The sequence below is a fragment of the Heterodontus francisci genome, chromosome 10, assembly GCF_036365525.1.
Source record: "Heterodontus francisci isolate sHetFra1 chromosome 10, sHetFra1.hap1, whole genome shotgun sequence".
NCBI classification, from domain to species: Eukaryota; Metazoa; Chordata; class Chondrichthyes; order Heterodontiformes; family Heterodontidae; genus Heterodontus; species Heterodontus francisci.
This window is the reverse complement of record NC_090380.1, coordinates 75,566,251-75,589,911: the sequence shown is the minus strand read 5'-3', so window position 1 is coordinate 75,589,911 and position 23,661 is coordinate 75,566,251. Positions and strand designations below refer to the sequence as shown.

The 23,661-nt window shown below is 42.2% G+C and overlaps 1 protein-coding gene across 14 annotated transcripts in view; it reads right to left on the bottom strand.

Moving 5' to 3' along the window:
• The window catches only part of spag17 (sperm associated antigen 17), a 428,416-nt gene that overhangs the window by 131,362 nt on the left and 273,393 nt on the right, over positions 1–23,661 (bottom strand). For all 14 annotated transcript variants that reach the window (XM_068040791.1, XM_068040788.1, XM_068040787.1 and 11 more), the window contains 6 exons: positions 22,801–22,963; positions 20,917–21,113; positions 11,044–11,182; positions 7,104–7,258; positions 3,624–3,815; positions 2,479–2,597 (listed from right to left, as the gene is read on the bottom strand). In XM_068040791.1, the coding sequence (XP_067896892.1) occupies positions 2,479–2,597; positions 3,624–3,815; positions 7,104–7,258; positions 11,044–11,182; positions 20,917–21,113; positions 22,801–22,963 (965 nt within the window). The remainder of the gene's footprint in view (positions 1–2,478; positions 2,598–3,623; positions 3,816–7,103; positions 7,259–11,043; positions 11,183–20,916; positions 21,114–22,800; positions 22,964–23,661) is intronic.

Here is a 23,661-nt window from a genome sequence, read left to right as displayed (position 1 = left end):
AAGAGAGAAGGAGGGGTGGCAGTATTGAATAAGGAGAACATCGCAGTGCTGGAGAGAGAGAGGATATACTAGAGGAGTCAAGGAGTTAAGAAACAAATGAGTTACCATTAAACTACTGGGTGTATTCTATATGCCACCAACTAGTAGGAAAGATAGGGGAAGAAATTTGCAGGAAAATTACAGAGAGGTCCAAAATAGTAGAATAGTGATAATGGGTGTCTTTAATTATCCTGATATAGACTGGGATAGTAATAGTGTAAAGGCAGAGAGGGGAAGAGTTTCTGAAATATGTTCAGGAGAATTTTCTTGATCAGTATCTTCCTGACCCAATGAGGAAGGAGGCATTGCTGGATCTGGTTCTGGGGAATGAGGTGGGTCAAGTGGATCAAGTGCCAGTAGCAGAACAGTTAGTGGACAGAGATCATTGTATCATAAGGTTTAGATTAGCTTTGGAAAAGGAGCAATACTGACCAAAAAATACTTAATTGGAGAAGAGCCAATTTCAATTGGGTGACAACAGATCTGGCCCAACCAATGAAATCAAAGATTGGCACACAAAACTGTATTTGAACAAAGGACTGACTTCAAGCTAACATAAAAGGAAATCCAAAGTCTTCTATAGGCATATAAATAATAAAAGGGTGGAGGGAGAAGGGATGGGACTGATTAGGGACCAGAAAGGGTATTTATGAATTGGAGGCAGAGGGCATAGGTAAGGTATTAAATGAGTACTTTGCATCTGTCTTCACCAAGGATGAAACGCTGCCGAGGTCACTGAAAAGATTGTGGTTGAGACACTGGATGGGCTAAAAATTGATAAATTGGAATAATTGGCAAGGCTGGCTGTACTTAAAGTTGGTAAGTCAAAAGGACTGGATGGGATGCATCAGAGGAGACTGAGGAAATTGTGGAGGCACTGGCCATAATCTTCCAATCCTCCTTAGATACCGTTTTGGTGCCAGAGGACTAGAGAATTATAGATATTACGCTCTTGTTCAAAAAAATCTGTAAGGATGATCCCAGTCAGTTTGACCTCAGTGGTGGGAAAGGTTTTAGCAACGATAATCCGGGACAAAATTAACAGTCACTTGGACCAGTGTGGATTCATTAAGGAAAGTCAGTATGGATTTGTTAAAAGCAAATTGTGCTTAACTAACGTGACTGAGTATTTTGATGAGGTTACAGTAAGGATTGATGAAGGTAATGCAGTTGATGTGGTTTAAATGGACTTCCACAAGGCATTTGATAAAGTGCCAGCAAAGCTGAAACTCATGGAAGAAAAGGGACAGTGGCAGCATGAATACGACGTTGGATGAGTGACAGGAAACAGAGAGTAGTGGTGAATGGTTGTTTTTTGACTGGAGGAAGGTTTAGAGTGGGGTTTCCTCAGGTGTTGGTACTGGACCACTGCTTTTCTTGATGTATATTAATGACCTAGACATGGGTGTACAGGCACAATTTCAAAATTTGCAGATGACATAAAATTTGGAAGTATTGTGAACTGTGAGGAGGACTGTGATAGACTTCAAGAGGACATAGGCTGGTGGAATGGGTGGACACATGGCAGATGAAATATAATGCAGAGAAGTGTGAAGTGATACATTTTGGTAGGAAGACTGAGGAGAAACAATATAAAATAAAGGGTACAATTCTAAAGGGGTTCAGGAACAGAGAAACCTGGGGGTATATGTGCACAAATCGTTGAAGGTGGCAGGACAGTTTGACAAAGTGGTTAAAAGGCATATGGGAGCCTGGTCTTTATAAATCAAAGCATAGAGTACAAAAGCAAGGATGTTATGATGAACCTTTATAAAACACTGGTTCGGCCTCAACTGAAGCATTGTGTGCACTTCTGGGCACTGCACTTTAGGAAGAATATGAAGGCTTTCGAGAAGGTGCAGAAAAAATTTACGAGAATGATTACAGGAATGAGAGACTTCAGTTATGTGGATAGATTAGAGCAGCTGAGGTTGTTCTCCCTAGAGAAGAGAAGCTTGACATGAGATTTGATAGAGGTAAAATCATGAGGGGTCTAGACAGAATAGATAGAGAGAAACTGTTCCGTTGGCAGAAGGGTCGAGAACCAAAGGACACTGATTTAAGGTGAATGGCAAAAGAACCAACGGCGACATCAGTAAAAACTTTTTTACTCAGCGAATGATTAGGGTCTTGAGTGCATTGCCTGAGATGGTGGTGGAAACAGACTCAATCATGGCTTTCAAAATGGAATTAGATAAGCACCTTTAGAGAAAAAACTTGCATGGCTACGGGGAAAGGTTGGGCAGGGGTTGGGTAGTGGGACAAGCTAAACTGCTCTTGCAGAGAGCTAGCACAGACTCGACAGGCTGAATGGCCTTCTTTTGTGTTGTCACTGTTTTATGATTCTATAGTGCTCATCTTGGGTGTGGAGATTTCTCTAACAAGCACTAACTGTTTAATATAAGTTTTTTTGTGAACATTTGCAAATTAGTAACAAACCTTGGGGCATGTTTGCTATAATTTTGCTTAATCATGTGACTTTGGAGTAAAGCATCTTCTTCCTCTCCCTCTTGACTGCCATTGTGAGTGAAAGCAAATGTATTCCCATCCACTGTTACCTAGTGTATAAAAATGAAGAAACTTGAAACATCCTTGTAAAGTCTCAGCGCTATATTGTAGGTAGATTTGTACCTGTTACTGATAACAGTCTTAACGTCTTGATTATATAATTAACATTTAATATATATGTTATTCACTGTATTAGAACCCTACATAATCTTAAAAACCTCAATGACATCTTCTCTTAACCATCTCTGCATCCTATCCTGAAGCAAGTTCTGTTCATCTGTTACACCTGTCTTTGCCGAACTGCATTGGCTCCCGTTTCTCCCAATGACTGAAATTTTAAATTCTCATCCCCATGTCTAAATCCCTTCATGGCCTCACTTACTCCTACAGCCGTACAGTCCACCTAACTTCTCCGTTCCTCTGATTCTAGTCTCTTGTGCATCCATCCTTCACTATGCCCCATCTTTGGTGGCTGTGTCTTCAGCTCTGAAATTCCCTCCCTAAACCATTCCAACACCCTGTCCTTCTTTAGGAGTTATGTAAATGAAGATGCCAAGATATTTATTCCTTGAGAACACAAAACTATGAAAGATAAAAGCTGGATTGCATTATAGGAGTAATTTGGAATCTGCGCTGCCTCGACTGTTGGCAGTGCATTTTGGAAATATCATTGTTCGCTGCCACAATCAACCATTGATTGAAGAAAGTGGACAGGGACTGCCTGATTTTCTGATATACATGAATATTGGGCAGTAATGTAGTCCTGTAAAATGACTGTGTGTGTGTGTAAGTAAAACCTAGGGAACTATCAGAAAATTGCAGAGATAATTCATATTAATGTGAATACAACACAGCCATGGTGAGATGCAGGGCTAGTTAAAGGCTGTCATTGTTTAATCATGTTTAATTATAATGGATTATAAATTCTGTCTTATGCAGTTATTTTATTAACTTCTTCCTTTACAAGAATTTCAATCCATTTCATCAGCTGGACTGGATGCCCATATTTATATTATGTAGTGGGAGCAGGTGAAGTAAACTGGGTTGAATAGGGGAACAAATGATAAATGCATCACCTGGAAAAAATTTTGCTCAGGATCCATGACTTCACAAATGACCAATGAGGTACTTTTCATAAAATAGGCACCAGGTTGCAGTTCCATCTGACTGACAGTTGGGTGTGTTATGACATCATTATTTGTTTCTGATGTGTACATGGCAGAGCCATCCTGATCAATTAAAAGGCATCCAACACTTGCTGGGAAAACCTGAAATGCAAATAGCAGATTCAGAGTAAGCTTAATAGAGATTACAGCATTTAAAAATCTTGCTGACCCATGAGGAACTTTGTTTTACCCAATCCACAGAGCATCAGTTGACATCTACGACTAAATTTAACTATAGTTAATATAAGGGTGTTATGACTCTAATTGATTAAACCAGAAAGAACTATACTTATGCAATGTATACTCTGAAATGCACGTAAATGGGACACATTCGGAGAATATTAGGTACAAAGCCCCTCAAACAAATTTGAAAAAACCCCCATAAAATTCATATTCTTGATATACGACCAATTGTGGCGGTGCTAGATTTTTCTCTGTTGTCATTATCATGTCCGATACTGCACTGACACTGACGCATTATATAGCAGTACGACTGAAACACAGACCTAAAAAGGCTGCAGCACCTAATGAAGCTGGTGGCAGGATCAAGGGAAATTGATACACTGGCCTCATTTGTTTATTACCAGCAAGTTACAGGTGGTAGATATGACTCCAGAGGCAGCTCACTGATTCGGAGAAGCAGGATTGACCAGCTCCGATTTTAATGTGCAACCCATAGGAGCACTCCTGCACCTCCAGGCTCCATGATAAGCTAAGTGAAAATAAATATACGTTCTTCTGGAGGGAGACTACAGAGGTTCCTTTAAGTACTGCTGACTTGGTTGACAAGCGCCTGAGAATACTGACAGCATCATGCATGGCACATGCTGTGGCCAGTCACTATTGAATTTTGCAAAGGGGAGCTGAATCAGATGGGGAGACAATTGGGACAGGGGTGAATCGTTACCAGCAATGGCCTGCAAATTTAATTGTCCTCCTCTCAGCTCCACAATAAGGTTAAGTAAAAAAGTTCCAACTTACCTTTCAGGAGGCAGCTTGCAGTGATCCCTTTAAGAGTGCTGGTTTGGCTGCCGAATGTCTGAAAGTACTGGCTGAAGCATGCCTGGTGCATGCTGCAGTCAATCCTAAAGAGTTTTGTAAAGGGGTCTAAAACATGTGTTAAATTGTCAATTTGCATATGCTTATGCAAGAGCCTTGATCAATATCGCAGGCAGCGCACTTCTGGCGCAGAATGTGTACATGCACTACACAGGATATAGTTTGCTTAGGTGCCATTTTATACCTATGAAGCAGGTGCACTGCCAATGAATTTCTAGGCCACAGCCTTTTTAGCTGTCCTTCGCCTTTTACAATTACATTATTGCACATGCAATAATTCTCACACCCACACTTTTTGGGATTTTCTTCTCCCTGCTGCTTTCACATGCGTTCAAGTCCTCTGAAGAAGGAATTTTCCTCCACACAAGATCAGGTGGCAGGTTGTTCAACCTTGCCCATCTAAGAGCGAAGTCCAAAGTACGGAAAGTCCTGATCAGGGAACTCCTCTGCTGACGATCCTGCTTTAACATCTCACACTGAAGAGTGCCTGCAGAGTCTCATCGACAGGTTTGCGGCTGCCTGCAATGAATTTGGCCTAACCATCAGCCTCAAGAAAACGAACATCATGGGGCAGGACGTCAGAAATGCTCCATCCATCAATATTGGCGACCACGCTCTGTAAGTGGTTCAAGAGTTCACCTACCTAGGCTCAACTATCACCAGTAACCTGTCTCCAGATGCAGAAATCAACAAGCGCATGGGAAAGGCTTCCATTGCTATGTCCAGACTGGCCAAGAGAGTGTGGGAAAATGGCGCACTGACACGGAACACAAAGGTCCGAGTGTATCAAGCCTGTGTCCTCAGTACCTTGCTCTATGGCAGCGAGGCCTGGACAATGTATGTCAGCCAAGAGCGACGTCTCAATTCATTCCATCTTCGCTGCCTCCGGAGAATACTTGGCATCAGGTGGCAGGACCGTATCTCCAACACAGAAGTCCTCGAGGCGGCCAACATCCCCAGCTTATACACACTACTGAGTCAGCGGCGCTTGAGATGGCTTGGCCATGTGAGCCGCATGGAAGATGGCAGGATCCCCAGAGACACATTGCACAGCGAGCTCGCCACTGGTATCAGACCCACCGGCCGTCCATGTCTCCGCTTTAAAGACGTCTGCAAACGTGACATGAAGTCCTGTGACATTGATCACAAGTCGTGGGAGTCAGTTGCCAGCGTTCGCCAGAGCTGGCGGGCAGCCATAAAGGTGGGGCTAAAGTGTGGCGAGTTGAAGAGACTTAGCAGTTGGCAGGAAAAAAGACAGAGGCGCAAGGGAAGAGCCAACTGTGTAACAGCCCCGACAAACACATTTTTCTGCAGCACCTGTGGAAGAGTCTGTCACTCTAGAATTGGCCTTTATAGCCACTCCAGGCGCTGCTCCACACTCCACTGACCACCTCCAGGTGCTTACCCATTGTCTCTCGAGATAAGGAGGCCAAAGAAGATTGCACATGCACCAAAGGACAGTCTGCACACGTAATACATTTTACGATCAAAGAAACTCCAAGAGCAGTCTTCATGGTTTCAGCCGTGACGCTATCTGATCTTTCCTGAAATTTCATGATTAGCTCTGACACATCCTTTAGTCTTCATTTGAAAAGTTGAAGAAAAAAAGCATAGCCTCATCACTTGACCTTACAAGTAAACTCAGAATGAATGAATTATTTAAAGCATTGCAACCACTGTGCACATTACCGTTGTCTATCCTTTTCATAAATAACAACTTTTGAGTTCACCCAAGTTTAAAACAAGCTGCATGACTGAATAATAGAATCTTTGCCTTGGTTAAGTGTTCATATTGCCACGCATACAAGAAGTATGACGATGAAAAATTACAAAGTAAAACTGAAGAGTTATAAAAATTGACTTTATCAATTATTAACCAAAAGTAAAACCTACAAACACCTCAGGCCAGCAAACAACGAGAACTTGACTTCCAAGACAATTCAACAGGTTTACTGTGACCCCCCAAAACCTACCCCCTCACTTACCATCGCTAATCTCTTTTCCTCTCTATCGATCTCTTGTGTGTGGGTGGGGGTGGGGGTGAGTGCGTGTGCACGCGCGAGCGAGCGAATGCGTCAGTGAATGTGGTTGCAACAATTTCGGGTTAAGGTGTATTGATTGATAAATAATTGATTTTCTGTTCTAAACGTACAAGAAAACCTGTCGCTGTCTGTTTACTGAAAAATAAAACACAGAGGGGTTAAACCCTAATAACAAAACATGCTTGCTGCATCAGGTGGGAGTTCAACAGTGGGAACCACCCAAACCTTTAACCACATGGCCGTAACAATATTAAAAAAGTAAACAAAATTAATATCATTGCCATATTACCTGGTACATCCCCTGTGGTTTGGTGATGATTGTTGTACCGTTCCCAAACACTGCAGAACATGTGCAGTCTTCCCAGTTCATTAAAACAGTGGCAAATCCCACGCATTCCACCTTTATGCACTTAACGTGCCGAGTAACCTTATGTGGGATTTCCTCTGTGGAAAAATACACCATTTAAGGAGTTTAGTCACACTTGTGTTCAAACGTAATTCAAGATCAGAATTGTAAAATAGTTCTCATAATCTTATAGGCTTACAGGAAGGGGATTATCTTTTGTGGGGTGGACTTGCAGCAGGACCTCTGCCTGTCCTGTATCTGCCCCAGCCCAGCCTCAACCCATTTTCCTGGGTTAGGGGTCATTAAGTATCCCAGGACTCGACAAACCACCTTCGACAGCATCTTCCAAACTCGTGACTTCTACCACCTAGAAGGACACTCAACGGGTTGTGAATCTTTGGAATTATCTGCCCCAGAAGGTTGTGGATGCGCCACCACTGAATATATTTAATGCTGAGATACACAGGTATTTGGTCTCTCAGGGAATCAAGGGATAGGGAGTGGGCGGGAAAGTGAAATTGAAGTGCAAGATCAGCTATGGTCATATTGAATGGTAAGCAGGCTTCACAGGCCATATGGTCTACTCCTGCTCCTATTTCTTATGTTCTTGTGTGGCACTCGCATGGGAACACCACCACCTGTAAGTTCCCCTCCAAGTCACACACCATCCTGACTTGGAACTATATTGCTGTTTCTTCACTGTCATTGGGCCAAAAACCTGGAATTCCCTTTTTAACAGCACTGTGGTGTACCAATACCACTTGAGCTGCAGTGGTTCAAGAGGCGGCACACCAGCACCTTCTCAAGGGCAAAGAGGGATGGGCAACAAATATTGGCCCTGCCAACAATGCTTACATCCCATGAAAGTATATAAAAAAAAGTGGGATTCCAGCATCCTGTATCTTTAATAACTCTGTAAGAAGCACTCAAACTTGATGCTCTTGTGAGATTATTGAACCTCTTTCTACATTAAACCCAGGATGTGGGGGTGATGTTGGTAGCACTGAGCCTTTTAGTCACCTTTGTACAGGCGTGTGCCATTGTGGTGTTGGGGGTACTCGCATGGCTTCTGGGGAACAGTTGCTCTTTCCTTGCCCTGACTTCTTCATCTAGGATCTCGGGGAGATATCAGAAAAACAAGGGGATGATTTTCGATTCATTGCAGCAGCTAGGATGTCGTTAAGAGCTCAGAAATGAAAAATGAAAACAGGTTAAGCAACTTCACTTTAAGACGTATCTCTGCTTTAAATATGCCTCATGAGCCAGAAATTATGTGTAACAGGATTCCCAATGTGATTGGTAGGGTAGTCAGTCAGTCAAATGCTAATGAGGCCTGCGAATTAAAATTGCATAGGCCTCATGCCGGTGACCTCATGGGTGCTTCCTGCCCATCCCTCTCCCCACCCATCTGATTCACGTCAGTTAAATTCAGCCTCGATTTTACTCTGTCATAAACTGGGAACATTAGCTTATTTTCAGACACAAGTTGTCTGAAAAACATATTGATCCTGAATTTGTTGAAAATGTAATGGTGTCTGAACAACACATGCCGTTATTAACATGCAAATCAGCCAGCAACTTGTGTTGAGGTAGAGAGATACTTTGTGAATTATTACAATTTTATGCCCCATTAATGCCGTTCCACCTTTAACCTCCTCATCAATTTCATAAAGTTGCTGTATTTGCATATTAATTGCTCATTAAAAGTGCCAAAGGAAGTTAAGTCTAATAATTAACAGTGTAAGCACCCTTTTAATGACATGATAATCGTTAATGACTGTCAATCAACCTTTCATGACAGTGAACAATTACATATGGAATCTCAGTTCTTCAGGTTATAAATTACTGTTGAAGAGTTTAAAAATGCCAAATTTAAAATTTAATTTTTTTCTTATGTTTCTTTTCTGTCTCTTTTATCCCTCTCCCTTAATCCAATTTTTCTTTCCCCCTCTTTCTGTGCCTGATTTGACATTGAATTCTTCCACTCTAATTCACCTTCCTTCTCAGACTTTCCTGTTTATTTCTCAGTCGTGTAATCTCATTGGATAAGGAGCCACCATGGGCTGTATTTTCCTTGACCCACGAGCTTTGGAGGGTGGGGGGAATTTGATTGACTCGTCAGGCCATCTCTGTGACATGTTCCTTCCTCCGTGCGCTTTACCCATAGGCGGGCTCCCAGCAATGACTGCTACCCACCCAGCAGAGGTGGGTAGCTACTTATGGCACTTAATGAGGCAATTAGTCCTTATTGTGGAAATGGAGTGAAATTTTTCTGACAGTGCATGGGTCCGCTGCTGTATAAGGAGCCCAGAAACAGAACGGAGGTGGCTTCATAGCGGGAGGTGCAAGCCACGAGCTATGTGAGGCCTTTTATTAAGTTGCCAGCATTAATTCACAATTCTCAGGTCTCCCTAAGCAGAAGGCAATGCAGCCACTTCATGGAGATTGATGTCTCCACTAATGTACCTCTTGCTGCAATGGCAGCTGCTGTTCTCCTCTTGAAGGTGCCTCCATGACCCCCTGCCACTCCTGCTACTGGCTCCCAGCAGTGCCCACACTGAGGAGGCAGCTGGAGATCCTACTCACGGGCCCCGATGAATGGATGTCCTGACACTGGAACCTGCTTGCTGTAACTAATTGGACATGGCTCCAGGAGATGGCTTCTTAATTAGCCTCCTCCAGGAGGATTGCATCTGACGTTATGCCATGGCCACTTCTGGGTTCGCGACCTGCAATTGAGACTGACGTCGGGATTGTGATCCACCGGGAAAAATTCAGTCTGCACTGTGTCCCGGAGTTCACCAAGGTCATCAAAATTTTAAAACTTAAGCATGCATAATCAAGTCTAACCAGCAGGACATGCAAATCTGGGTCATTAATATGTTGCTTTTATTGATCTTGTGAACTAATTTATCATCTTGCTCAAAACAAATTGCCTAGTATGGCATGTACTATGAACAAACCTCTATTTTTTGTCATTTATGCACTTCGCCCAGATCTTTCTCTACTGGAGAAGTTGGAAAACTGTAGCCCTCGGGTTTCTGAGTAAATATGGGGAAGGAGAGGTCCACAAGGACAAGCTGAACGATGTCAGTTTTTCTGTTCCTCAAGATGAATGCTACACTATTGCACAGAATGACATTTTGTTGCCTAACTGAGAGCTGAAGTAACTCATCCAGCAGAGACAAAGCAAGTTTGGATGACAGTATTCCTGCCCTTAAATTTAAGTATTCAAGCACTTGAGCAATTGGAAATAAAAACAGAAAATGCTGGAAATACTCAGCAGGTCTGGCAACATCTGTGGAGAGAGAGACAACATTAACGTTTGAATTTCCAGCATTTTCTCTTTTTCTTTTAGATTTCCAGCATCTGCAGTATTTTGCTTGAGCAATTGACTGTAAACACTAGAGTAGAGCAGAAATGCAAATTTATTGGCCAGGTATGCCAATGGTAACTTACCAATGCTGGGGAGACAGGGCATAGTGGTAGTGTCACTGAACTAATGCCCTAGGGACATGGTTTCAAATGCCACCACAGCAGGTGGTAGAATTAAAATTCAATTAATTCATAAAAATCTGGAATTGAAAGCTAATCTCAGTAATGGTGCCATGAAATTATCAGTTGTTAAAAAGAAACATCTTTAGGGAAGGAAATCTGCTGGTCTGGCCTACATATGACTACAGACCCACAGAATATGGTTGATTCTTAACTACCCTCTGAAATGGCCGAGCAAGCCACGCAGTTGTCACAGGCAATTAGAGATGGGCAACAAATGCTGGCCTTGCCAGTGACACCCACATCCCATGAAAGATTTAAAGAAAATGCAAAAGGAAGCTCTGATGAATTGAGATAGTAGTAAAAGTTAGATATCTCATTTTCTTACCAGTTTCATATTGCATCTCATTCTCTGGGATTGTTTTATCCTGAAAGAAGGTTGTAATCCTGGTTCCATCAGCATGTTCCACTATAGTGCTGTCACTCCCAAAGACAGTAACGACCTTGTCCTGTCTTGTAATCATTACCTATATTGCAACACCAAAGTGATATTTAGTTTGTGAAATACATTTCTATGCCTTACTGGCATTTTTCCACAGATTAGACATGGTATTTGACACTGAGTCTGCCTTTTGGTTGCTTAGATAGATTGGAAATGTTAAGAGTGTCAGAGATATAAGATTCCAAGAGGCTACAATAAATATTAAGTTTGTGGGAATTGAGCTTTTTAAAGTAGTCAAGAAATACCTTACCTTAGTGACAGGAATAAAGTTTGCAAAGCATATAACAGGTATGAAATTTCACACTAAATATAATGATCAATGGTTTTATTATGCCATAGACAAGAGATCAAATAATGTAGCTAGGAATGTCTGGAAGATGGTAGGTACCACTGGGGAAAGAAAATCATCTTATTGACTGGCCTAGTTTTATCAAAAGCTATAGCACAACCTGATATATAAATATAATGCAACCCCTAAAGTGGTCATTTTGTTAGTATTTTCTAAGTCTTCTGTTTGTGTGTGCCAGGTAAAACCACCTGCTGTTATCAGCTAGTGTAATAGAAGGGTTAATCAGACTATCCAGAAGCATGTTAATGTTCTACTACTATTGATTTCTCTTTGTAGTTTTTGCATGTTAAGCAGGGAAGTTTAAACCAATTTAAAGTACCACGAGGCTATTGTGTCAGGGCTGACCCCTATAGCATTGGTCAGTTTCAGAATGAAGTAATGGTTGGCATCCTTCCATCTACGAAAGATGATGGACACACAGCAAACAATCCATTTAGATAGGTGTTTTCTCTTGGCGCACCTTTACTGATGGCTGTGAAGGCCAATCCTTGAGAGGCAGGTTCTGCCACAAGTGCTGCATGTAAAGCTGCCAAGTGATGTTGTGAGTAATTGTTTTTGACATTGGCGCTTGTTGCCAAGCTGCTGTAGCAACTGGTCATTGTGGTAGTGCACAACAGTCCACAGGATGTGTCGCCATATCCCTCTTTCGACAGCCAGTGACTCCCAGGTGCAATAGTTGACATTTAGGGCCTTCATGTCACGCTTGCAAACATTCTTGAAGCGTAGCTTTGGGTGGCCCATTGGTCGCCTGGCCCCAGCTACCTCACCATACAGAAGAATGAAGTAATGAGTTTTAATTAAAAAGGCTGCTATTGAATTATTTGATAACAATGTAGAAAAACAGTTCTGCAAAGGAAAACATCTGGGTACATATCATCCTTTTTAATTGTGTTTCTGTATAAGTAGGGAATTGACTGTTGGAAATGGCACCAAATCAAAGACAGGCTGCAATTGAAGTCATGAGTTGGTGGAATAGCAATTATACATAACATGTTGAACTACCAATAAGATAACAAAATAAGGGAGTTGTATTCGTTGACGGAAAAAAAGAGCTTGTTCTTCTGTGGCTGGTGGGCACAGGGGTGAGGGAGGTACAGGAGTGCATCATCACCTCCAGGAATGCCATTTAAATTTGATTAGCAAAGTTTCCTTCACGTTTTTAGTTTTTGTTAGAGTATAGTAGTGGTGCCGACTTAGTGGGCACTTAGCTCCTCTTAATTGGCAACACACTGGTTGAATCAAAAAAGGTATAAAGAGACACATATTGAAACTGTGGTGTGATTGAATTAGGAGGTGTATGCTTGTAATGTTTCACTCTGTAAATAAATGTAAGACGGAATAAAAAAAGCGTGTTAAGTAAGGACAACTAAGCTATTGATAAGGAATAGGTCAATTAAATTCTCCATATATGTAAGTGTATTTTAACAATGATATAGATTAGATTAGAGATACAGCACTGAAACAGGCCTTTCGGCCCACCGAGTCTGTGCTGAACATCAACCACCCATTTATACTAATCCTACACTAATCCCATATTCCTACCAAACATATAATTATTTTTCATTTGTGGAATGTGGACGTCGCTGACTAGGCCAGCATTTATTGCCCATCCCTAATTGCTAGACCATTTCAGAGCTCATTTAAGAGTCAACCACATTGCTGTGGGTCTGGAGTCACATGTAGGCCAAACCAGGTAAGGAAGGCAGACACCCTTCCCTAAAAGGTGATTCAGATGGGTTTTTACAACAATCGATAATGGTTTCATGGTCACCATTAGGCTAGCTTTTAATTCCAGATTTATTAATTGAATTTAAATTTCACTTTCTGCCATGGTGGGATTCAAACCCATGCCCTAAAAACATTAGCCTGGGCTCTGGATTACAAGTCCAGATTACCACTATGCCACCGCCTCCCCATATGTAACATAGAATTATGTGGATTATCCTGTGTGGGAATAAGAGAAATGTATGAAAGTGTCTGTTTACAATGTAAAAGGCCTAAGATAGAGCTCAGAACTGTAACACATTTATTTTCTCCATTAAAGAAGCAAGGTTCAATTGTAAGTACTAGCTTTTAGGTGCATGGTTAAGTACTATAATGTGTGCTGGATACTTAATAAATTGTTCATACCTGATGTTCAATATTTGAGGACTTGGAGCCAATTACATTGCTGGGGGTGCATGCTGTGCTGCCAGCTTCTTCCAACGTGGTGCATCACCTTGAGAAGGATGTTTGTGCAGGCCGTTCCCTGTTAGCATCAGAAGCAGCTGGACCGGAACTATTCTGCCGTCATACAGTCTGACTGGCTGACGCGATGCCTATTGTGCTAATTTAGGCCAAGCTGGTCTATTCAACAAATTTGTACATCATTCACCAAAGTTCAAGAATTCAGCTCCAAGAAGGGCCCATCATTAGCATTATTTAAAGGGACAGGCACCCAAATTGCAGGTAGGGTGAATTTGAAGAATTACTGCTATTGAAAAGTGTCTGGAAGTACTGTGGCGTGTTTCTGGAAGTGTTGTGGTGGGTTCCTGGATTTGCTAGGGAGTGCTGCTTCATCCTCACAGGGATGGCAGAGGATTAGCTGACCTGGCCACACAAAGGCTGCAACAGGTATGGGGGCTGCAATTTCAGTGCCTTTGGGTCTGCAGGATGACAGGGAGATGGAGCAGAGGATGCAAAGAGAGCAAGCTCTGTGCAAACCATCCGCAACGTTGGAGCCAGACTCCTCCATGCTTCTTGCAGTGACAGGATGCTGTCTGGCAGGCCAGCCAATGCACCCAGCATCTTAGTTTGCATCCTCATCAGCTTTCTCCTGTATGCAGCTCCATCTATTTCCTCATCTGAGTCTCCTGGAGCAGAACTTTTCTGTTACCTCGACCTGCAGTGAGCTGGCAAATGAATCGTCTCTTTACCCTTGGCCTACCTGCAGCCCACTCGTGTCTGGTAATTCACTACATGCAGATCCCAACTCTATACTACCCTCCAAGGTACATGCCAGATAGCAGCATGAAGGAGAGTTAGAAGTTGAGGAGGGACATAAGATAGGAAAAACCACTATCCTCAATGTTCTCAGCGACGCCATATGCCACGGGTTCTGTCACAGCTGGCCCCATGAGGCGGGCAGTCTACATCTTAATGGGACCAGGATGAATGGCCTTGCAGGAAGTTTTGCTAGTGCTGTTGGGGATGGTTTAAACTAGATTGGCAGGGGATGAGAATCTGAGGGCATTTTCAGATGGGACAAATTCAAGCAGGGGACGGGAGGCAGAGAATTAGCAAGTGATTATGAAAGACAGAAGAAGCAAACATTAAAAAATGTGCAGCACAGGAATTTGGCAGTGTTAAAAGGTATTTATTTAAATGCAAGGAGTATAGCAAATAAAGTGGATGAGCTGAGGGCACAGATAGACACATTGCAGCACGATATCATTGCTATAATGGAAACTTGGCTTAAAGAGGGGCAAAAATAGCAGCTCAACATCCCTGGATATAGAGTTTTCAGGCAGGATAGAGAAGGGGATAATAAAGGAGGGGTTGTAGCATTATTGGTTAAAGAATCAATTACAGCTGTGAGAAGTGATGAAAAGCTAAATGAATCATCAAATGAGGCCATATGGGTTGAGCTCAGAAATACAAAAAGGGCAGCCACACTACTAGGAGTGTACTATAGACCCCCAAATAGTGAGAGGAAGATAGAAGAACAAATATGTAGGCAAATTTCTGACTGCAAAAACAATAGGGCAATAATAGTTGGGAATTTCAACTACCCTAATATCAATTGTGATACAAACAGTGTGAAGGACACAGAGGATACAAAATTCTTGAACTGCATTCAAGAGAACTTTTTTAGCCAGAATGTAACAAACCCAATGTGAGGGGGCACAATTCCAGATTTAGTCTTAGGAAATGAAGCTGGGCAAGTGGATGAAGTAGCAGTGGATGACCAATTAGGAGCTAGGGGCCATAATACAGTTAGATTTAGCATTATTATGGAAAAGGACAAGGGTAGACCAGGAGTAAAAGTTTTAAATTTGGAGAAGGCAAATTTTTACCAAGCTGAGAGGTGATCTGGCGAAAGTGGACTGGATACAGCTACTTGAAGGAAAATCAGTGGCCAACGATGGCACAGTGGCACAGTGGTTAGCACTGCAGCTTCACAGCTCCAGTGACCCGGGTTCGATTCTGGGTACTGCCTGTGTGGAGTTTGCAAGTTCTCCCTGTGTCTGCGTGGGTTTCCTCCGGGTGCTCCGGTTTCCTCCCACAAGCCAAAAGACTTGCAGGTTGGTAGGTAAATTGGCCATTATAAATTGCCCCTAGTATAGGTAGATAGTAGGGAAATATAGGGACAGGTGGGGATGTGGTAGGAATATGGGATTAGTGTAGGATTAGTATAAATGGGTGGTTGATGGTCGGCACAGACTCGGTGGGCCGAAGGGCCTGTTTCAGTGCTGTATCTCTAAACATAAACATAAACAACTTGTGGGAAGCATTCAAAAGCAAGATTCTATGGGCACAGTGTAGACATGTCTCCACAAAGAAAAAGGTTGGCACAGCCGAATCTAGACCCCCTTGGTTATTTAGAAGCGTACAGGGTAAGATAAGGCAAAAAAGAAAGCTTATAACAGTCACAAAAAACTTAATACTTTAGAAAGCCTAGACGGGTATAGAAAGTGCAGGGTGAAGTAAAAAGGAAAATTAGGAAAGCAAAACCCAAAGATCGTGACCATAGTACCGTTAGTTTTAGCACAATCATGGTGTCAGGCAAACCCCCCCATCTGCCAAGACTTAGGCACAAATTATTTAGCCACACGAACATTAAAACTTAAAAAATTGCAAGCGCCTGACTGGAAAGACATGTGCATAGTCCCCGACAATGTTGAAACAAAGGGAACCAGTCCCTGCTCCAATACACAGAAGACACCTGGTCAAACCAGTCGGTCACGTGACCATCTGCTGGCCATCTAGGGGAGTTTTAAGCTGGGAAAACAGATTTTGAAGAGACAAAGCCATGTGCTCATGGAGTAAAGATCTCTCCTGGAACTGAAGCAAGAATTACAGCCTCTTCTGTCTATCTGCTTCCATCTCCTTCTCACGGAACTGAATTTTGTGAAAATACGTGAAACTCAAAGTGAGAAATGTTTCCTACGTGAACAAGGTTTTAAGAAGATTACTGGGCCCCAACAAAAAGCAAGACTACTTACAAAAGGACTACAGTGAGCTCAAAGCACCATAACAAGATAGTGCCTCAAACACCACTCTACTATATTTTCCTCGTCTCTGTTCTGTCCCTTTCTGCATGTGCATGCTAGCGTGGGCGCGTCGTATATCCGTAGGCGTGAACCGTATTAGAGGTTAAGTTTGAAGTTTTAATAAAATTTCATCTTTCTTCTTTAAATCTGAGAAAGCCTGTGCGAATTGGTTTCTTTGTCCTATAATTGGAAAACTGTGAACAAGGATTCACAAAAAGGGGAGCTCAAAACGCAGTGTGTTTAAAATTAAACCCTGTTACAATAAGACTAGGTGAAGATAGTAACAGACCCCTAGACACCTGTCGCACCTGGTCGTAACAATGGAAAAGGACAAAGATAAAACAGGAGCAAAAGTTCTAAATTGGGTAAGGTAAATTTTACGAAACTGAGTGGTGACCTGGTGAAAGTGGACTGGATACAGCTACTTGAAGGAAAATCAGTGGCAAACTAGTGGGAGGCATTCAAAAGCGAGATTCTACAGGCACAGTGTAGGCATGTCCCCACAAAGATAAAGGGTGCCAAATCTAGTGCCCTCTGCTTATCAAGAAGCTTACAGGGTAAGTTAAAGCAGAAAAAGAAAGCTTATGATGATTACAAAAACTTAATACTTTAGAAAGCCTAGAGGAGTATAGAAAGTGCAGGTGTGAAGTAAAAAAGGAAATTGGAAAAGCAAAGAGAGGACATGAAAAATTATTGACAGGTAAAATCAAGGAAAACCCAAAGATGTTTTATCAGTACATTAAGAGCCTATCAGAAATGTACAAGGGAACTTATGCATGGATGCAGAAGATGTGGGCAGGGTTCTTAATGAGATTTTTGTCTCTGTCTTCACAAAGGAGAGGGTTGATGCAGACATTGTAATTATAGAGGAGTGTGAAACATTAGATACGATAAGCATAATGAGTGAGGAAGCACATGAGGGTCTGACATCCTTGAAAGTGGATAATTTGCCAGGGCCAGATGGATTACATCCCAGGTTGTTAAAGGAAGCCAGGGAGGAAATAGCGGATGCGCTGAGGATCATCTTCAAATCCTCACCAGATACAGGTGAGGTACCAGATGATTGGAGGTCTGTGAACTTTGTACCATTGTTTAAAAAGGGTGCGAGGGATAGGCCAAATAATTATAGGCTGGTCAGTCTGACCTCGGTGGTGGGCAAATTATTAGAATCAATTCTGAGAGACAGGATAAACTGTCACTTAGAAAGGCATGGATTAATCAGGGATAGTCAGCATAGATTTGTTAAGGGAAGGTCATGTCTTACTAACTTAATTGAGTTTTTTGAGGAAGTAACAAGGAAGATTGATGAGGGTAGTGCAGTGGATGTGATCTACATGGATTTTAGTATGGCATTTGGCAAGGTCCCACATGGCACACTGGTCAGTAAAATGAAAGCCCATGGGATACAGGGAATGTGGCAGGTTGGATCCAAAATTGTCTCGGTAATAGGAAACAAAGGGTACTAGTCGATGGATGTTTGCTTTGGGAGTAATCCGGAGATCGCTACCTTTGAGGTCCTGCTTGCTAATCTTTTTCCTAACTCCCTAAACTCAGGACCTCATCCTTTTTTCTACCGATACCGTTGGTACCAATCTGGACCATGAGCTCTGGCTGTGCACCTTCGCCCTCCAGAATGCTCTGTAGCCACTTGCACCAGGGAGGCAACATACCATCCTGGAATCACATCAGTGACCACAGAAATGCCTGTCTGTTCCCTTAACTATACAATCTCCTACCATTATTGCTCTCCTGTATTTTCTCCTCCCTCCCTGCACAGCTGAGCCACCCATGGTGCTCTGGTCATGACTCTCGCTGTACTCTCCAGAGGAACCCTCTCTCCCATTGGTACCCAGAGCTGAAAAGCGGTTAGAACGTGGGATGCCCTCCGGAGTCTCCTGCACTATCTGCCTTGACCTTTTTGTCTGTTTGGCAGACCCCCAGTCCCACTCTGCCTGCGCTCTCTTAAGCTGCAGGGTGACCACCTCCTGAAACATGCTATCCACATATCTCTCATCCTTGCAAATGCACCTCAGTGACTCCAGCTGCTCCTTGAATTTCAAGATTTGGGGTCTGAGTTTTTGCATTTGGTGGCACTTTCTGCACATGTGGTTGTCCAGGACATGGGCAGGGCCCTGGAATCCCCACATGACACAGGATGTGCATTCGACGGGTGTGAGCAGCCCTGCCATGCCTTGAATTATTTATTTACTGCACTAAAATTGGAAGTTAAATAAACACAACAAAATGGATATAAATAAAATGAACAAATGGGTAACCACCTTCCAACAAGAAAAAATAAAATAAGAAAGTAAGAAAATATCCACCAGATACTCACCGACTAGCTCCCTGTGTCTCATCGCTTTCTCCTCTTGTGCTGTTTGTAGCTCCTAAGGCTCAACAAGCCAATTACCTAACTGCTTCCTTGTGATGTCTACTTACCAAAACTAATCTACCTTACCACTATTAATATACCCTACCAATGCTAAAAATTTTACCAATAGAAGTAATAACCTCAGTAATAAACCTTACTGCTTTAAAATAAAACAGAACAGTAGACTCACCAGCTTTTCACTTTGCTTCTGTGCCTTAATTAATTATAAGGTAGTTACAAAATTTAAATTTTAAGTTTTTCTCTAATTTGCAGCTATTTACACACGCACCCTAGCAGTAATGTACGAACCCAGTTATTTACAGATATTCCCTAACAGCAGTTACTCACCAACCAATCACCTTGAAGCTTTCCTGTGATGCCACTGTTCAGTTTTTTTTTTGAACTCAGGCGCAGCTGGACTCCTCTCCGCTGCTCTCCCAGAAGGTAAGGGCTGTCGGTCACGATCCTTGAGCTTTATTTAACTGCTCCCCGCTCCGTGTTCCTCCCTCACGTCTGCTGCTCTCCCAAAAGGTAAGGGCTGTAGGTCGCGATCCTTGAGCTTTATTTAACTGCTCCCCGCTCCGTGTTCCTCCCACAGGTCTGCTGCTCTCCCAGAAGGTAAGGGTTGTAGGCTGCGATCCTCGGCCTTTATTTAACTGCTCCCCGCTGCGTGTCCCTCCCACAGGTTTGCTCCTGTCCACTGCTCTCCCGGAAGATAAATCAATGCTCCTGTCATGTTAATAAGATGGTAGCATCAAATCTGCCTGCTGCCCACCTCCACCAGAACCAGCCTGGGCAGGTCGCCAATTGTGACCCCCATGCTTGAAAAATGGGACAAACCGATTTTTAGCCCTTTATAATTTACTCCCGAAATCGATAAGAACCCTTGCTCTAACAATAGAACAACGTGTAAATCACAATAAGTCATTCCTTTACTTGTATCTGTAGATGTAACTGAAAGCACAACACAATACTTGTTTTATAGTAATTTAACCTTGCTTAGCTGGATAGACACCACAGCCTGCTACAGTAGCCTAGTTCTATCGTTTACTGAACCTGATATGATGTAGTGACTGTCAATCTGCTTGTGCATCGTAATAAATATAAAGGATACTGAACAGGTATAGAAGGAGTAGTAAACAAGCAGAACAGGTTAGAGAGGGGGAAAATAGGGAGGTAGGGAAGCTCAGGTTTGGAGACAGCATTACAGAAGCAGACCATTAGGCCTATCATATCTGCGCCAGCTCTCTGAAAAAACAGTTTACCTAGTGCCACTCCCTGGCCTTCTCCCTGTTGCCCTGCATATTCTTACTTTTCAGATAACAATCCAATTCCCTCTTAAATTCCTTGATTGAACCTGTCTCCATCACACTGTGCATTCCAGATCCTAACCACTCGCTGCGTGAAAAAATGTTACCTCATGTCGCTATTGCTTCTTTTGCCAATTACCTTAAATCTGTGCCCTCTTTTTCTTGATCCCTCCACCAATGGGAACAGTTTTTCCCTATCTACCCTACTCAGACCCCTCATGATTTTGGATACCTCTTCTAAATCTCCTCTCAACCTTCTCTTCTACAAAGAAAATAGTCCCATCATCTCCAATCTGTCCACATAACTGAAGTTCCTCATCCCTGGAAACATTCTCATGAAACGTTTTGACACTCTCTCTAAAGCAGTCACATCTTTCCTAAAGTGTGGCACCCAGAACTGAACACAATACTCCAATACAATACAAAAGCAGAAATATTACAAATATAAATATATAAGAAAACATATACTGTACTTACTTCTCCAGTTCCTGGATCTGTGGCTTTATAGACTAAGATGGGTTTTATATCCAACTTTTCCGTGCCTTTTGTTCCAATAGTTAAACCTATTGGCGTGGTAGTTAACCAAGTACCAGGTAGAGTGTCTGATGGCTGGGTTTGCATTGTAAACGTTTCACTAATATTTGGTGCAGAATTTCCTCTGTGACCATGCTTTCCTTAGAGAAACAAATAAATGGTGTGAAACCCATTCACATCTGTTCTTAAACAATATTTTCTGACTGTGAGAGTCCAGTTCATTTGAATATATTTCTGGTGCTCCCAGTATATTACTCATTATACGCTGGGAGGACTGGCAGAAGGAAATGCAATTTCACATACTAGGAGTCAATGAAGGGCTGCTGACTCTCTGTTGAACAATGGGATGATTTCTGGCAGGAAAATAGCATTGATAAGGAAAGACGGGAATAAAGGAGGAGAAAATAGTTATTCATTGGAAATTTTATAAATTTTTTTATAGTTGGCTGTGCAATTAGAAAATTGTTCCATTGATCCAGTCACATTATGGATACGAGCCCCAATTTGAAATAATTTTCACAGTCCTATTAAACATTCAGATTATATGTAGCCCTTCAAGAGCCCTTCACACTGTCCAGCTGCACTGGGATTTCTTTTACCTGCATTTTCTACACATCCTGAATTACCCTCGAGAAGGAGGTGGTGAGCCATTTTTTGAATCACTGCTGTTCTTGTGGTGCAGATACACCCATAGGGCTGTTAGGGTCGGAGTTCCAGGACTTTGACCCAGTGACAGTGAAGGAATGGTAATAGGTCAGAAGTGGGGATGTTTGCTGACAATTGAACAATGATCAGTTCAATTTGCAACTCTTCAGATAATGAAGTGGGCTGCTAAGTGACAAGTGACATTTCCCAGGCAATGACCATCTCCAACAAAAGAGAATCTCACTTAAAATTCAACAGCATCCCCCCACCAGTGAAATTCTGGGGGTCATCATTGACCAGGAGCTTAACTGGACCAGCCACATAAATACTGTGGCAACAAGACTGAAGATGTTGCATATGTTGTCTGTGCAATCTGGCCTCACAGCAGGAATGCACAAGAAAGCCCTCAGATTTTTGGGACCTCTGTCTTAGATCACATATAAGGAATGGTTGATTCAGGTGTGGTATTAGAAAGCTGCCAATGCCTGTGGAACCACACCCAGCAATAGTCAGCACTTTCAGGATAAGAGTAAAAACTGTAAGACAAAATAATTGTACCCTGGCAACTGCATGCATGTCAATGCATTGTGGTACTGTGCAGAATACTGCTCAGCTGCTGCAGAAGTGAATACCACGACCTCAAAATTTACTGACCAAATGGTTTATTATAAGTCACTTCCCCACTTCGGCAATTGGAGAGACAAGGTAACTTGCCAGCTTCTTTCTAACAAAGTGATAAACTTGCATCTTTCTTCTTCTACTGAAATTATCTCTGTGACCTGTGACACTTCCTTGCCCTATTCTCAAGTTCATCAATACAGGTGTTTTTCTCCTTTATAAAGTTAATGTACTTTGATGTAAATTTAAGAAGCAAAGAATGTACTCAAACTATCTTTTGAAACCTTTTACGATCTCTGATAAGTAATTGCATATATATTTTTGAAACTGAGAAATGTCTTTCCATAGAATTGAACTGCTTACTTTCTGTACTTGTACAAATATGAGAGTTGACAGGTACTGCAATGTGCCAATATATTTTCACAAGCCGTGACTGCTCATGTAGCCCAGTGGTACTTGGTGAGGTCATCGGGTGTGTGGAAAAAACTGACACCTTGCATTGAGATAGTCATCTTAGGATGTGTTCACCATCACACAAATGGTTAGCTGTTTTTCCCTTGTTACCTTTCTTACTTCCTTCTTCACTGGAGTCTCTCTTTAGTTCCTTTTCATCCTTTGATTCTTGATCAACAGGATCAGTCTGGTCGCTTACCATTATAGGTGTTTGGGGAATGGAGACAGGACCTGAATCTGGACTTCTGCTCACAGTTCCATCAGAAAACAGAATCTAGGAAAGAAATTAGCAAAAAGACATTGTGAAATATATTACAGAAAGTACTATACTTACAATAAAGACATATAATATTTACACTACTCACTGCATTCGCACACTTCTCTCCATATCAATGTAGTTTTTTAAAACGTACACATTTCTAGGAACCTCCATCCATACAGTAGTTGTGTCAGCATAATTTGTAGCATTATAATAAATATATAGTCATTGATTTCCTGTAAGGTTGCGCACAAGCCAAAAAAGGTTTGTGCCCTGCTTGTTGTAGCAGTTTCTGCCTCTCTCCCATTCTAATTATTTCTGCATCAAATCAACAACAGCCCAAATATGAGTGGGAATATTCAAAAGCAGGAGGTAATGATGGAGAAACTTTGTGACCTTGAAACTGGTTTGCGCACCTCCTTTTTATTCAGGTCTGTGCTCATTCTGTGCTGGATATGCTCCACATGCCACATTGGTTGTGGCACCCCGTAATCATCCAGGGCACCTGCCTGAAGCAGGCATTTGGTCCATTATCTATGCAAATTGGGGCCTATTGTCTATTGCAGACCTTTTTCCTAAATTGGATTGTAACTGACTTTCGCATGCACCATATTTACATTTTGCTCAGGTGAATATCAGCCAACTTGACTGTCTTTAAAGGCACCACTCGAGGTTGCCACCAAAAGCGTTTATCTACCCGAATATGAATCCAG